Below are 17,010 nucleotides of genomic sequence, written 5' to 3'. Positions count from 1 at the left end.
TTAAATTCTTAACTTCAAGCACTTTAATTGGTCTTTAGTCTATAACAGCCCTGTGATTTAAAGAATCAGTAATAATAATAACAGTAATAATAATAACAGTAACCTCTTTAGAAATAGTAACTGATGATTTGCAGTTGGAAATATTTTCTCACATGCTTATGGTAGGTATTGTTTTGAATGTAGATTGAACCAAAATGTTAATCAGTGTATGTATGAATTGTTAAAAAGGGAAATGGTGGATGTATTACCATACTTCTTAAACATTTCTGGCATGAGGAACTCTGAAGTTACATTTCAGCCTGGAGTCAGTTTTTACAGCTGTAATAAATCCCCCACAAAAATGGCCTGTTCTAGTGAAGGTGACAGCAGCCCTTTGTCAAAACAGTGGCATGGACACTGTTGTGAAAACTGAATAAATACTTAAAGAACTGTACCGACTTTGAAAATGTTATGCTTTGTTCAAGCAAAAAGCAACAAAGGAAGGAAAAGATTACTGGGTAAATATGCAAATATTTAGATGCACTAAATTACAAGCAATTAGAAAAGGCTGTGATAGACCGTGTCCTGTTACTCAACTCTACCTTTTAAAAAAATGTTTCCATTTTGATTTTTAAGAATCACTTGTTGACGGAAGGGAGGGCTTCTGCCAGCTCAGGATCTGTGCAGCACAATGGGGGACACTTCGAAAGAGCAGCTGGGCCAGGGGGATTTCTCTGCCTGTTCAGTGGTTTTGTGACAGTGACCATGAACTGTTTCTCTTGGGTCTAGGGAAGAAAGAAAGTGTTGTTAGGGAAATACATGGCCCTGGACTAAGCATTCCTGAACTTTAATGTTGTTTGCTGAAATGTTTAAAGATACTCTCAGGAGGAGCACATATGGACAATGGCTGTGGGGTGTGAATTAATGATACCAGGCAAAGGGAAGTTCTGGCTTCTGTGCTAAGTTACAGTATCACAAATGCAGCACACACCCACCTCTCTGACTGAAGTGCAGCAATTGCCAAGTTAATAATATTGGATAGTATTGCATAGGCACAGACTTTGCAAGTTGGTAGCTCATCACTAAGTTGTTTTTTTTTTTTTTTTTGTTTTACATGGTGGTGTTTCAAGTTCATATTGAGCAGTTAATGCTGATTATTTAACCTGCAGTCTGTGGGAAGAGGTGGTTCAGGGTTACAGGTACCCTCCATTGATGTGAAGGTTTGTGTGGAATTCCTTGCTTTGTTGCAGCCATGCTGCATTGTTTTGGGCCTTGTTTCCATATATGCTTCTGAGCCCATCTGTGAAATGGGGATGGAGTTTCTTCCCTTCCAGGTGTCCTTCCAGCAGTCTCTGTCAAAGTCCATATAGAGTGGAAGGATATGTAGGAATGAAAAGCCAAATGCTTTAGCCTTGCCCAGCTTCTAGTGTGTGCATGCCTGTGTGTGATGCCTTACATTTACACACCCCTATTGTCTTTGGACCATTGGGTCCTGCTGGAGTTTGCACCCCTCTTTTATCCTGCCTCAGTCTGAGCCACCAGTGTTGCTTGTGAATGCAGCCTTTGGCACTCAAGAATGCATTTGCAGATTGTATAGCTGGGGTTAGGTCTGGTCTGTTATTTTTCTCTTCATTCCTTAAAGTTACACAAATACCAGGCTTGAACTGTAGAGGTTTTTCTCCTTTATTTAACTCCTTGCAAATCAAAATAATTGACACTTTCCACATTTTATTTGTTCTGAAGATCTTCTACAAAGATTGTTAGGTTTATGGAAAAACTGTATTAGATACTCATAATACAAACAACCAGGGAAAGATTTCTTGGCTGTACAAGAAATGAATTATGATAAAATAGTTTATCACAGCTGATAGCAGAATGCTGATAAGCGGTGCTGTTTTTTCCTGTGTTTGTCTGTGGGTTTGGGTTTCCATCCCGTCTCCCACCCTGTCCAAAGAGAGTGTGGACAAGAAACTGTTGGCTTTGTAAACAAAACCAGATCTCTCATATGACACAGCATTTCCTCAACCTGTCTCCTGCTTGTTTATACAGGTGCCTATAGAGGAATGTGGGTATTTTAAGTAAAGCAATGGACCTGATAAACAGAATTGAAGGGGTCACATGCTAGAATTCGTGCTCCCCATCAACACTGCAGCAATTCAAAGCTAGAAAGATAAGCCATTATTTCTCCCTTTCTGTTTATTACCAACAGGGGGAATACAGGCTTGTAAGTATCCTTTGAATATGTTTGTGCTTCTAGCTAGCTGTTAGACATTTTCTCCATGTTTCAAGGCTGTCTTCTTTTTGCAAGAAGAATTTCACATACTAGATTTACATGTGTGTTGTTTTTCAACAATTTTTTAAAAATCCTCATATATACATTTTGAATCAGTGTTTCATCCGGTTTTGTGGATGTGATATAAGCAAAAATAAATTTGGGAAGATGTGACAATTAATGTAGATGCTGTTATGATGGCAAAGTCTGCACTCACAATCCTTCCTGGTGCACAGATCCCAAAGTTTGCTTTTGCTCTTGGCTGTAGGGAGGTCATCAGGGACAGCAGGGTGAGAGATGGAGACTGTCTAAGCAGATGCTTTTGGTCAACAAACATCCTTTTCATCTCCTTTTGGAAACACTTTCTTTGGTAGCATACCAACATCACTGCTAAGGATAGGAAGTGAGCATGTTTACACTTGTTAATTTAGCACAGTGTGAGGGTATGACTTTTTAGTACATAACAAAAGCATGGTTTGAGGGCATTTCTAGAACCCTTGCTCATTCAAGATAAGCTGAGTAACTAGATGTGTTTGTTGAACACTTATGCCTGTTCTTTGTAAGAAAATAAGGTGTTGATTGTTTTTCTTCTATGTCTTTTGTTTCCTGCTATTGCTAGAAAAATGCAAAGATGTGTGTGCTTATGGGAGTTCAGTTCCTGCTAGGTTGCATCCAGTTGTATTTGCCAGCTGATAGTGACTGAGGCAGATGTCTTCTTCCTGACTGTTCTCGGAAGACATCTTAAAACCTCCCTCTGCATTTTCAAGGCTTAATTTTCAGCTATTGTCCTAGCTTTTCTGGATACCTGAAATCCTAAAAGAAATTGATGCTAGGTAGATAAGTAATGCAGGCTTCAGTCTTAAAAAGTTGGGCTTAAATCCCAAACACAGCATAGCACAGCTGACTCTGAAGATGGTGAGTGAAATACATTTGTGGTTGAGGTGTGACAAGCAATGACATTTTTGTGTGAATTTGCTAGTTCTAAAATGTTTATGTAGTTTGATTGGTATTTACTCTTCGAGTTAAGGCCTGATGAGATAAAAAGTTATTCAATGAGTGAATAAATAAAGACAATAAGTGTTAAAACTAATAGAACAGAAAAAACCCTGAAGTAGAAACTGGAATGGTATTGTCCAGTTTGGCACAAAGAAGGCAGGTTAATAAAGCAGTGTATTTGAAGAGGCCTTTTCCTTGTAAATATTTTTGGCTATGTTTCTTTATGTGTGTGCAAAGCTTAATGTTTTTAGTTGTTATGACTAAAGGAAGGACTTCTAGTGTAACAGAAGAAACTGTATTTTTTCCTGTCTAACTTTCCCATTTCCACTTTAAAGTGTATTGTCAAGTAGAATCATATCTGTACAGCCATGTGGGGATCTGAGTATGAAAGGTTTATGTTCAAATTTATTCAGCTTGAAAAGACTTCTGCTGTGAATAGATAGTTTTTATTCTCACCTGTAGGTGATCTGAAGACAAGATCTTAAAGCCACTTGAAGTTTTCATGAGGATGGCTTCAGCTTTGTGTTTAGCTTTTGATTTTTTAAATACTTTTTGAGGATTTTTTTATTAATGTTGTTTTGGACAGCCAGAGTCTCTTTGGAAAGCTTGTTTTGTGTGGAATGTGTAGTTCCCCTGATGAAATTAAAACTCAGAGGGGGTAACTGAATACTCCCTGCTGTCAGTGCATTGCCCTCCCGAAGAAAAAACAAACATGCTTACTGAGAACAATGAACATTCCCTCAAATCCTAGGAGACCGATTTTTGCCCCCTCCCCCCATTTATTTTTTTTCTACAGACAAAAAGTGTTTTGCAGCACCGGGGCTTCTCAGCCTTGTCATTGTTTGGCTGCCTTTGTTGGGGCATAAGGGCTGAAATGGTTTCAATGGTTTGTCATCTACACTTGGAATTTAAAGTGCCCTCCAAAATACTTTCCCTCTCTGCCCCTGCCCTGTGTGTCCCATCCCAAAACCCACCCCCTGCTTTGACCGTCCTCCAGCAATTCTAGTGATTTAGCTCTGACTTCCTTAATGTTTTTTGTTCCACTTTTCTAACCTACTTGGGCTTCAGATATGTGTCCCAGGCTACATGTTCTATTGTTCTGCTCAGCCTGATTTCAGTGTCCCTTACATAGCAGATGCTCTACACTTGACATCTCTGAACTGAAATCTTTACTTACATCTAAGCAATTTCCACTGCTACTCCCTCGATTCCAACCTAAATGAAGATTTGCTGTGATAATTTGGTATTCTGGTAAATTCTTGATGCTCAGAGGATATGTGAGCAGGACAGAGGACAGGTCATAACTTGAAAACTAGATGTATGGGGATGGGAAACTTGCTCTGTCTTTAATTATCTGGGTTTTTTTTTAAGATAAGAGGTTCTGTAAATAAAGGTTCTTGATTACTATTAATAATGAGTGTTTTAGAATGGGATATAAGAGTAAGCATTTTTCATAGTATTCTTTTTGGCTTAGGTTTACAGGCCTGAAGATTTTTAAGAACATCTATAATGAACTTACATGAAAAGAGCTTTTATGTGCCTGCAATGAGATTGAGTGCTCTATGAGATCATCCTAAAGTACTTTCATCAAGAGATATTGCTTTTTTTATTAGCTCATTTAACTTATATTTTTGTTGCTGGACTCCTTCTAAAACCTGTACTGTGAGCTTCAGAATTCATGAAGTTACTTTCCTCTGGATTTACCTCATTGCTGATTGACTTGGGTGCCTCAGAAGATGGCAGTTCTTTGTGAGGCTGTCTGCAGTTGGGGTGATTACAAGAAGTTGCTCTTTGTAAATTTGCTGGCATTTAATAACGTGGAACTCAGAGATACTGTAGGCAATGTAAAACATAATGAAGACATAAATGAAAGTCTTTGAAGATCAAGTGTCAAATGTGTAGGAAGATGTGGGATATGGATTATGAGCAAATGAGGGAGCAATAAAATTAAATACGTAGATCATCATGAAGCTGAGCAATTCAGAAGCCAGAGGCTGTGTTGACAGCAAAGGAGATTGGAAGAAACTAAAAAGCCAAAGGATTGAATTGCAAAGTGTTCAATAGCTACAGCTATACTCAGAATCATAGACTTGTTTCATTTGGAAAATAGCTTTGGGATTATAGAATCCAGCTGTTAACCGAGTTCTGCCCAGTCCACCACTAAACCATGTACTGAAGTGCCCCATCTTTTAGAGGGATAGTCCCCACACATCCAATGAAGGATAAAGATTTTCCTTAGCCCTCCATTGCTTTCTTATCTATTTATGAAAATATTTTATTGTCTTTTACAGCAGTATACCGATTAAGTTCTAGCTGGGTTTTGAGCCTTCTAATTTTCTCCTTGCATAACTGCATAACATCCTTGTAATCATAGTTTGAAATCAGTTCAAACTCTTGGTACTTGTTAATCTGTCTCATCAAGCTTGTGAGATTTGTTTTAAATTTTGAAAATGGGTAACTTTTAATGTGGGGTTTTAGCTTTGTAGGGGTGGGAATTACAAAATCCTGAATCTTTAATTTATCTTGTGTTTTTGCCACATGTTATAACAGTTGTGTAATAATTTAATGCATTCAAGAATTGCCTGTGGCAGCAAAATAATCTTTGAGTGAAATTCCCTTAGTATCATTGTGTGTTTAAGCCAGAGCTGTTAATGAGCTGTATGGATGGTAAATTTTCAGGTATTTTCCTAAATGTTATGTTCCAGATGAAAATAACTTCATTTTCTAGACCAGCCTTTTAAGCAATATTTTGGAATTTTATTCCATGCCAGATCTTTGGAGTTGGCTGTGTGCTAATGTTATTAACAAAATGGTTTATGTTATTGGCTGCCTTCTCTAGAGAAGCAGATTTTTAGATGCCTGCCCAAAGCTCTATTTACAAGTATGATTACACATTCTGTATTGAGCAGAGGTCAAGATGACAGATGCATTTCACAGAATCATGGAATGGAACAAGTTGCAAGGGCCCACAGTGGATGATCTGGTCCATCCTCCCTGGTCAAGCAGGGTCATCCCAGAGCACAGATTTACATTCAGACAGTTCTTGAAATCTCTAGGGAAGGGAGACTCCACAACCTCTCCGGGCAACCTGTTCCAGTGCATGCACAGCAAAGAAGTCTTCCTTATATTCCCAAATTTCCCTCAAGCTTTCTAGCTTTCTCAGATTTCCTCTCTTTTATTTATTTTGTATTCTAATTGTCTCTGTATAATTACTATTTCTTTATAGTGATTTTTAATGTGCCTTCCTAATTATGTTAAGCACTTAATTAGTGTATTAATTTTTGTTGAAGCCAGTATTGAAAGCTCACTAGTTTATTTTAAAGGTGGCCTTATGCAACCTATATAATTCTGCTATTTCTTACGTACTTTTTTTTTGCCCCCCCCAGGTAGAAGATGGAAGCAAAGCTGCAGCTGTGGACAAGTTACTGGCTGGGGATGAAATTGTTGGCATCAATGACGTGGGCCTGTCTGGCTTCCGACAAGAAGCAATCTGTCTGGTGAAAGGCTCACACAAGACACTGAAGCTTGTAGTGAAAAGGTAAGCTTGTGTCCTTGGCTGGAACACCAAATGTGTTTCAGCCTATAAGCCACTGAGCAACTAAATTTGCCAAGATTTGGCTAGTTAATGACTTTCATTCAGTGTTATTAATGTGCATATTGTGTGGTGTTCAACTCGTCCTTAAACACAGACTCTTTATGGATCCAGTGTGGAGAGAGGCAGCCTATTGATCGAGGCGAAACCCAAAGCAGTATGTTCTGTGAGTGCTGTGATGTGCTGAGTCAGGACAGTGCCCAAAGCACTTCAGGGCTGTCAGCCCTGCTTCCCTGCCTTTGCTGTGCAAAGTCACACCCTCATGCTGTGCAATACTCCCTAGTGCATCTGCCACACGGGCCAGTTGTGCTGTGAAGAGTGGGTTACATGGGAAACTTTTGGAAAAGCACTTACGTACTCTGAAAGTATTTGAGGTCTCAAGCATTTCATAAGTGGTTTGCATAAAGGGTACTTTCAGTTGGTTATTCGTGAAGGGGAAAAGTGAAGTGGTTTATCAAAACAGAACACATTTTTGGTATGAAAACTTTTTGACATTTTGACTTGTGACTTTAAGTTCACACAACTTTTGCTAGCTTGAATTAAAAATAATTTTCATAAAATATTTTTGAGAGAAGTAAACCAATGTTAAAGTAGCTAAATCTTGTAATTGCTGAAAAAAATTCCAACCAGGAAATCTGAACAACACGATCTTTGTTAGTAATTTCCTACTCTGGTGTATCAGAACTTTCTAGTTAATTACTTTTATCAAATTATACCAGCCAGTCTTTCATGTGAGAATTTGTTGGAATCCAAAAGGAATTTTGATGCCACACAGAAAATGCCAAGACCTTGAGCATGAGCTTGACAGGTATGAGGATCCAGTCCATAACTGACTGAGGCGGTCCCAAAAAGGACAGTCTTTTCTGAAATACCACTGATAGGTAGGAGAGGTACAAAAGTGTGCTTTTCACCTTTGGTTTTAGAAGGTATTTTGATAGAAGGAATTATGGGAACCAGGAGCTCTTTCACAGCTGATAGTTTATATCCACAACCATAGCTACTTCCAGAACCTCTCACCAAATTTTTGTAGCATTGGGGCTAATAAATGCAAAATAAAATACATTCACAACTACCATAAATCATGTTGATGTTCAGCAGTTCCAACTTACACTGTCTATTCCAGTAAAAGCACATGTTGGCAGAGGTTACATCAGTTGTTCCTGTCAAAGAAAGGGAGAACTTCAGGGTTGAGAAGTTTTATAGACACTGAAGAATCTGCCAAGACAGCAAGTCTTAATTACCAAGAAAAGCTTCGGGCCGAGTAGAAAGATTCCCTCTCTTGGTGCTTTTCAATTTTATGACAGTAATTTGCTTAGAGTCTGAATTCTGGTCTATCTTTGGAAATGGCAGCAGGTTTGGTGCCTCATGAGAGGCACAGCTGTGTCTTATTACTCATACCACATGGCTCTCTACTACCATCTGAAAGGAGGTTCCAGTGACGTGGGGGCCAGTTTCTTCTGCTGTGACTGCAGTGAGAGGACACGAGGAAATGGCCTTAAGATGGGAAAATCAAATTAGATAGTAAAAAAAAAAACTTTTCTCCAATAGGGTGGATAGGCTTTGGAATGGGCTGCCCAGGGAGGTGGTGCAGTCACTCCCTGGTGTTGGAGGCACCTGGATCTGGTGCTGGGTGTTATGTTTTAGTGGTTTAGGGATTAACATGGTAGTGCTGTGTGGACAGTTGGACTGGATCTTTTAAAGGTCTCTTTCAGCATTGATGATCCTATGATTCACTTCATGCATGTGGTTTTGGAGAACTTTGCTACAACTAATCAAGTGCTGATTTGCTGCTGGGAGTTTGTGGCCGTTCTCTGCTGGCAGCAGAGCCCCATTGGTGTACATGCCCTTGAGCACTTCAGTGCAAAAATGATGGATTTTCATCAGTCCTTTATCATTCCTCCCCTTTTTCCTTCCTTGGCATGTGTGCAGTAGTCAAAAACAAGCTAACTGGTCTAGCCAAGAGGCTGAAACAGTGGCTTTGTTAGAGAAAACATTATTGTCTGAAATTCATTAAGAACTTCCATAGCTTCCAAACGAGGCAATAGCCCTTTGGGTCATTGACAAGCCTGCATAATATTAGATAAAATTTCATAAAACTTACTGAATGAAACTAGCTGGGGCTTTTGTCTTGGTTTTTTAACTTTGTTCTTTCTCTTGGAAAGTTGCCCTAGGACGTCAGTCCTTTTGACCGTCAGAAACCTTTTAACTTCCAGTCTCATTTTGTTCTTGGCCAGATTGTTGTCATGCACTACTGTCACTGTGCTGAAATAACTTTTCCTGTTGGCAGTTGAAATGATGCAGGTTTTTGTAAAAGTCTTGTTAAATGCTTTCTTTCAGAAGTTATGGTTTGAACGACAGTATTAGTTTTGTTTTGTTTGCCTTAAATGTTAAGCTGAATTTTTATGAGTACTTTAAACAGTCGTGTGTTTAAGCAAACCAGTTGTTTAGTCTTTGTGTGAGCACTCCTGCAGGTCTGGATTGAATTGGATCAGGCAACTGATCTGACTACAAAATTACTTGAGTAAGTAGGTTTTCAGCTAGGTAGGACCACACCACTTTTCAGAGGTAGCCTGCATTTTAATCAATTGCAGCAGTCTTCAAATGGCTGTTGTAGCATTTTTAGATCACACTTACTGTACATTTTTAGATCCACACTTACTGTTCCCTGGGGAGACTGGGAACAGTCCTACAATTTCCTTTCATTGTATAAAACAGAAGATGAGGTATTGATCTGCAAGTCATTTTACCATCTTTTGTCTGCTTGCCCTGTGTCCTTTGTCTAGCACTGTGGTGGCTCTCTATAGCATTGGTTTAACATTTTATTCTCTGTGGTGTCAGTGTGATAATCTGCAGCCCAGAATAGACAGAAGGTTTGAAGTTCAACTCAATCCTGAAGCTTAAGAGAATCTTTGTTTTAATCATGCTTTTGCTATCTCTGAGCACTAATGTGCATAACCAAGATCTAGATTTTATGTGGAAAACATTTTTCCTTGTTTGTCTTACCTATTTGTGTACTGATCTAGAAGTGAAGAGCAGACTTCTAAAAATCTATTATGTTATGAAAAAATTACTACTTAACAAAATACTTCTGGAAAGTAGAGAACTTTCCTTGCTATAATGTCAGTATAATTATAATATATGTCAGTGTAATCGATATATACTATAATTATACTGACATTATTTGCCACTGCTGAGAAGTGTGTCCCTGGGAAATTGCTTCTTAAAGCAGTAGAGCCACAGCCTGATTCTGTGTTGATCTAACTATATGGAGGAAACAGTAGGACATGCTGTTGTCTGTATAGAAGTCTAATGTACCTACAGAAAAGACCAAGGGAAAATGTTTTAGTGAGAGTAATGTGTTTCATTCACAACAATTACTTTGTGTCTGTAGCAAAGATTTCTTAAGGGTCTTAGATTTTCTGCAGTGGTAGCTGGCTTCCAAAAATTATATTTACCTGCTGTTTTTAAAGAATATGATTCTTGGCTCACACAGGGAACATAACGCTGGTTTCTAATAAAACTATCTGCAGTGCCAAATACTCACCATAAGTGTGTTGGCTATCAGCATATATACTTTGCTGTATTTTCTGGAAGCATTGCATAGTTGTGGTCTAAACCAAATCAGGACTGTGCAACTGGCTTAACAACAAACATGACAATTATGTGGCTTACACATATTGATGGTAGAACAAGTGCAGTGTACTTTCAGTCCTGATTAAAATAGGACTCAGGAGGCCTCATGTTATTTTCTCAAGTGGATTTGTAGAAACAATGCATCTTAATTTGGTGCTAGTTCTTCAGTGTAGTACTGAGTAATTTCTTTTCCTAGGAAAATGGCAAGCAGACTATGTTTAGGACAATTCTTACAGGAATTACACGAGAATTTATTTTGTTTAGAAATGGTGTGCATATCTGCATAGAAATGAAGTGGCTCTGAGTGTCGATACTGAATGTTGATGTTGAGGTGATTGCCATATTCTGTGTACTTTGATTATTTTGAGTATATTTCTAATTTAAATTCCTTTCATTACGTACCATCTTCATTTTTTTGCTGCAGCTGTGGACAAGTTACTGGACATAAACATATATTACAGATTTTTCACTATGCATTCATGAGACACATTGAACTGTTAAAAATTGGCAGATAGAGGTGAGGCTTTTGTGTGTTATTCATTAAAGGCAGGGTGAGATTTCCACTTCTGGGAGTCACCCTAAGAAGTTACATGGGTTGTCCTCTTGGCTGCTTCAATCCTCTGTTAGCAGCAGTCGAAGTGGGTGGGCGAGAGAAGGAGCAGCCTCTTTTCCACAGGGCCTGCTAGCAATGAGAAGCTGGAATTCGTTTAACTTGGCCAACTCTGTAGTTCTAAAGTTCTGTACTTTGGTCCCATTGTGTACATATGAGGACTCGTTGGGTTTTTCCTTTTCTGTAGCATTTTGGTGTTGTGCCTTCATGTTGTTGAAGTGCAAGTTTTTTTTTGCAATGCTGAGGAAGTTCCTTGTTAAAGGAGATGGAAAGCGTGGGAGCAAACACACTTGTCATTGGAAGTGTAGTATGGATGCTGACATTACTGTGCAAAATCCTAACAAGGGGAGTGACTTTCAAGATACTTGTGCTATAAACACCTAGACGTGGAAAGCTAGAGTTATCTGAATTTGCATGGCACTTCATGAAGACAGTCAACTCTTAATTAAAGCACAGAAGGAATTTTTAATTAATGTCTTGAGGGCTCCAAGATTGTACAGTGCTGTTTCAAACACCTGAGACCTGAGCAGAAATCTGTGAATAAAAGTCTTGACAGTCATTTACAACATTCAGTTGGGAGATCACCGAAGTTTGTCACAGTCTGAGCAGAAACCTGCTGAACACCACCAGTGCCCTTTCTGGGGAAAGGGATTTTCTTTTCTGTACAATTATGAGATGGAGATGGGGGACTGTGAATTCTGTCTCTTACCTGTGTTTGGCCTTGATACTTCTATTTTCATAGGTACCAAAATGGTATAGGAAACCATCTGCAAAATTAGATGTATACTAAATTACTTTTAAACATTTAGTATACTATTTTGTCTATGGTTATGGTTAAGCATTGCTCAATAAACCAAATGCACTTGTGGAGAACCACTGTTGATTACAAGTGGAATCTAATTTGTCTTTCAATTAGATTTCATTTCTTCTGGAACTGGGAACTGGGGCAAAACAAATAGCAGTGGTTTCTCTCTTGTTGCCCAGAAGCCATAATTCCTCCTTTTTAAAGATTGACCTTGTCCTTCACTGACCAAAAACAGATATTTTTTTGAAAATTCCTGTATTTTCAACCAAACTTTGGAAATGTAAAGTTTGGAAACTGTAATAGGGCTTTCCAGGGCTGTGTCTGCATACATGTACAAGTGGACAGGTGTGATAGCCCCTTGCCACCCATGTTTATTGGAACTGACAGCTGGGTAGCAGGATGTGCCCCTGCAGATATTTGGGAGTGGATATTTGTAACAGACACACACAGCTTTAAAGTGCAAGGCACAAACATTTCTGTGGGACTACGATTGGTGGAAGGGCTGGGCACTTTTTAACTCCCACTTTGCAAATTCACTTGAGAGGTGAGTTAGTACATTGCTGTGGGCCCCCTCTTTTTCTCTCAGCAGGATGGGCAGGTGTAAATGTGTGTCAGGTATGGACACATGCACTGCTCCCAGCCAGGCCTGGTGTTTGAGAGGGGAGTAAGCCACGTGTTTCAGGATTTGTGACACGGCATGACCAGGCTAGGGCACCTCTTTGTCTCCTTTGCTGCTGCCAGGGAGGTGCCATGGCTCACAGTGGGGTGGCAGGAACCAGATGGGCACAAACATCGTGCATCAGGCAAACTGCACAGCACCTCCAGGCCCAGCTCAGGAGGACCTTGGGGTGGATGTCCTGTGCTTTAAGGAGTGCCAGTAATCCCAGCAGGATCTTTCTCTGAAGGAATGTTTAATGGAGCATCTTCCAAATAAACCACCCTGTACACACACGCTCAGTTGGGGCACACAGAGTAGACCAGCCCATATGGAGGTCCCCTCCTGCTCAGGTTTGCTTTCCAGCTTTCACATGGGCAAATGTAAGGCTGGCTGGGCCTCCACTGTGCTCCTCAGCCTTCAACTCTGTAATCCTGCACTACTGATTGAAGGGGAATGGACATGACAAAAGAAGGAACACACACTTCCATCTTATATTTTCAGCAAATTATACCTTAGAAAAGCCCTGATGAGGGCCATTTTTCCTGGTTGCATCACAGTCACTTAACCCAACACATTAACAGTGTGAATCCACATTCCCTTTGCTGTAACCCTAGCAATACTGCCCAGGATGTTTCCCATGCCAACTGCCTTTTTGGTGGGGTTGTACATCTAAAAAGCACTTTTATTTCCTAATTTTCTGCCCACCTCACTTGCCTCTTGGTTGCACTAACATGATTTGATTCATGCTATTAATGACACAGTGATGGATGCTTGAGGTAATTGTAAGCTTTAATTCTCCAGTTGATGGTGTATTGTCCCTTGTTTCAAAGAGCAAGTTGTTGTCCTGTGATTTTGGATGTTTGTCTTATACAGCTGTCAGGCTTCTCTCAAATACTTATGTCATGACTGACATGTTTTTGTTTTGTGACAACTTCCATAATTTATCTCTTGGAAAATCTAAAAAATCTGCCCTGTAAAGCTTAAATAACAGAAAGCCAAAATGACAACAGATGTCACAATATTTTGCCAAGGCAACTCTCTTAGGACAATGTTTGGGCTACTAGGAAGGGTGCAGACATTTCCTTGTAGGTAAAAGGAATATTCTGTAATTTGAATATGCTTATTCAAATGGTTACTTGTGGCACTGCTATTCAGTTTTAAGTAATTACCAAAATTGGGCAACAGAGCTTTTTTGTGGAATGGGATATCCATCAAACAGTAACAACTGGTGAGTCATGACTGCATTTTAGTAGTGGGTTTTTTTCCCTTCAATCATGCATGCACTTGTCAGAATAGTTAATTTTGAGTATGAGTAGTCTCATCCAACTTAGTAAGAGCACTCACATGACTGAAAATAAAAAAAGTAAAGAAGTGCTTATGGGATCTAATCATAGCTTTTTACAAGGTGGTACTTTGGAGTTATTCTGAAAACTGCCTTCCACTTGTGAATTTCATTGTAGATGCTGGAAACTCTAATATGTAGCCCCTTGCATGAGAGAGAGGAGAACAAGTGAGCCTTCTAAACTTTGGGAATCTGAAGACTTACTCATTTCACATAATACTTTTGTATGCCCACACAGATAATTTTGTGTTCAATAATACTGTAGATATCTTCAGACTCCTGACTGAAACAGAATTATAAACCCATCTATTAAAGACCAAATGAATAATCTTTTTATGTCAGAGATGATCTTTGCATGTTGAAGGCATGCTTCTGTGTATGTTCCATATGTTTTGAAATAATTAATTGTTTGGGGCTGCTCTTAAGCACCTTAGAGTGTTGGGTTTTTTAACACTAGTCAAGGATGTGGAGTGTACATGTTCTATTTCAAGAGAGAAGGAATAATACTCCTATTTCAGGGTGTTGCAGTTTTCTCCTGGAAATTTTATTTTAGGTTACATATTTCCCATCCTGAGGATTAAATGATTGACAAGTTGGTACTTAGCACTTCTTACATGTTTCAGCATCAAGTATCTCCCATATTGAGTGTAGAGATTTTATGCTCTACTTGCTCAAGTAACTACATGTAACACCTTTCAATTTGAGAAGATTATAAAGAAGTTTTAAAATAATTTCTGAATCCAATCCTTAACTTCAGAAATGTGACCACTTCAAAGAAGGGCAGGAATGCAAATGTGTTGCAGATTTAGTTACTGAATAACTGAAGAAATTTACATCTTATCTCCTGTGCAAGAAACTCAGGATATTTTATGGTTGATTCTACTGAATCTGCATAATACTGGATCACCTGGCAAAGCAAAGTCTGGCACAGAGTCACAGCTGCCACACTGCTGAGTTGTGCAGCCCTTGTGCTTTTAGGCCAGCTTCACACTGAGTGCAGAGGAAGGACAGAATGACAAAAGCCAAAGTTTGGGGAAATTTCTGATGGGTTGTTATAAAAAACAGAGTCAGTTCTTTAATCTGGCTCATGGAGCAGCCTTGGCAGCAGGTATGCAGCTGAACCAGGGCTGGCATGTGATGGGGAAGAAAGCACTCTGGGGGATGGTAACTGGTCTGGCATAGGTCGTGTCAGAGCAAAATCGCTTTCTCAGGTAAAACCTGAACCCTGCCAGCTTGTGGCACAGCTCTTTGTGGAGGCTCTCTAATTTGCATCATGTGGCTAAAGTGTTTTAACCAAGATGGAGACAAAGTAGGGCTGGGCTGTCTCCTGAAATGCCCTGGGAAGAGGAATCCCTTTCCCCATTCCTGTTTTTGGGTCACCTTGGACGTGGTGAGGTAAATTACAGCTGAAATCAGTGTGGGAAAACACCACACCTGTGTAGAAAGACCAGCGTTTGGAATGTGGTTTCTGAGGAACCTCAAGTCATTTGGGATGGCTGTTGAAGGGTTAGCTTATTGTGGTGAGTGGCTGGGAGGCAAAACACACCTGTTGTTTCTGGCCACAAGCAGCACCAGGGTTCCTGTGGCTGTGTGCCCCAAGGATGTGGCAAGTTCCTTCTTGCTGAAGGCAGCGTTTCAGGCTGGCACAGGCAGCCCTGGGCTGCTCTGGCATTCACTCTGCCATCCTGGCAGGAGGGAATGTGTCTGAAGGCTGCTCTGCTTCCTGCTCCTTCACCTCAGCCATGGTAAGATTGGACTCCTGTTGCTGCTGTTAGCGTTGGCCTTGCCAAAGGCTCTGTTTTTCTTCAGTGTTACTGGTGAATAATGCTTATTTTATATTTACCTTAAAGGTTGATTTCTTTAGCACTTTACATGGCATGATAATTTCTAAGATACTTGAAAATAAATCCTGCCAGAACCAATTTATTAAATGTGTGAAGCTCTTTAGATGTTTTCCAATGATAAATACTCATTATAAATGTTGTTATCCTTCTGAGGGATTCTGATAAATTATGGTAAAAACTGAGGTAAGAAGGTGACATCAGGAGTTTAATGCTATCTAGCCATCAAAAGGTAGTAGAATGTGCAAAAAATAAGGATGAGGGAAAAATATTTATGTAGCTTATATAATATACCATAAATCCCAAGAGCAATACTTTTATCTCAGACATCCACATGTGTATCTCTAGTTACCTAAGGCAGAGCAGGGAAAAACAGTTCCAGAATATGAGAGCTTTATCGTGGTAGTCTATTGTGAATTCAGAAGGCAGGAAGATTTATGATGTTATACCTCATACAAATTAATACCTCTTTGTTGACAGTGCATATCTTATTTATAAATGAAATTGCTGTTCCATCCTGCTCAAGCCTGTACAGTTGGGCTGAGGAACAAGGAAAACCTGAGCAAACTGTGATGATGAAATCCTGATTTCTTCAAGTTAATGATTGAAGTCTTTAAGGGCACTAGGGTTGATAACTGATTTGCATTTATTTATTTTCACAGACAGAAGCAGAGCATTTTGCAGGTCTCTTTAGTTTCTTTCTATGTAAAATGCAATTGAGAGCATGGGATAGGAAAGGAGCTGCTGTGCTGTCACAAAGTCATACTCCTTCCAGCATTAAAAGAGGCTCTGTTGGCTGTAGTGGTGTTGCTGTTTGCTCCATTTTTCAAGTGCAGGATGACTGTCAGCTGGGAGGTCAGACCAGCTGGTTACCTGATACATGGGAGGAGAAAACCAAGACCTGTGCCACAGGCCCTGTAGGTCTTGCCATGGTTCCTGGCAAGGCACAAGGTGATTGTGTAGACATTTGTGTGAATTTTGGCATGTGAGAATGGGCATTTGAGGTAGAATATGCTGCTTAGCTGAAATTATAGGGGTTTCTACAGATACCCATATAATAGAATTCTGTCAGTAACTTTTCTGTCAAAATACTGGTTCAATTTGCCATTGTAAGAATACCTGAATATTAATAGGTTGCTTTCATTACTGCTTTCTCTTTTAGAGCCTCCCCTTCCCCCTAGAAGTCTGTAAGTTTAGCATGTGTTTATATTTTTATTTTATTGTTTTAAGTTCTAGGTCACTTCTTTTTTGGGGATACTTTTTGGAAGTCATTTCCTTTTAT

At 39.5% G+C, this 17,010-nt stretch overlaps 1 protein-coding gene across 3 annotated transcripts in view; it reads left to right on the top strand.

Moving 5' to 3' along the window:
• The window catches only part of SHROOM2 (shroom family member 2), a 116,224-nt gene that overhangs the window by 39,813 nt on the left and 59,401 nt on the right, over positions 1-17,010 (top strand). For all 3 annotated transcript variants that reach the window (XM_064708700.1, XM_064708709.1, XM_064708691.1), the window contains exon 2: positions 6,634-6,785. In XM_064708700.1, the coding sequence (XP_064564770.1) occupies positions 6,634-6,785 (152 nt within the window). The remainder of the gene's footprint in view (positions 1-6,633; positions 6,786-17,010) is intronic.

This window comes from Zonotrichia leucophrys, chromosome 1 (genome assembly GCF_028769735.1).
Source record: "Zonotrichia leucophrys gambelii isolate GWCS_2022_RI chromosome 1, RI_Zleu_2.0, whole genome shotgun sequence".
Classification (NCBI taxonomy): domain Eukaryota; kingdom Metazoa; phylum Chordata; class Aves; order Passeriformes; family Passerellidae; genus Zonotrichia; species Zonotrichia leucophrys.
This window is presented reverse-complemented; position numbering and strand designations above follow the sequence as displayed.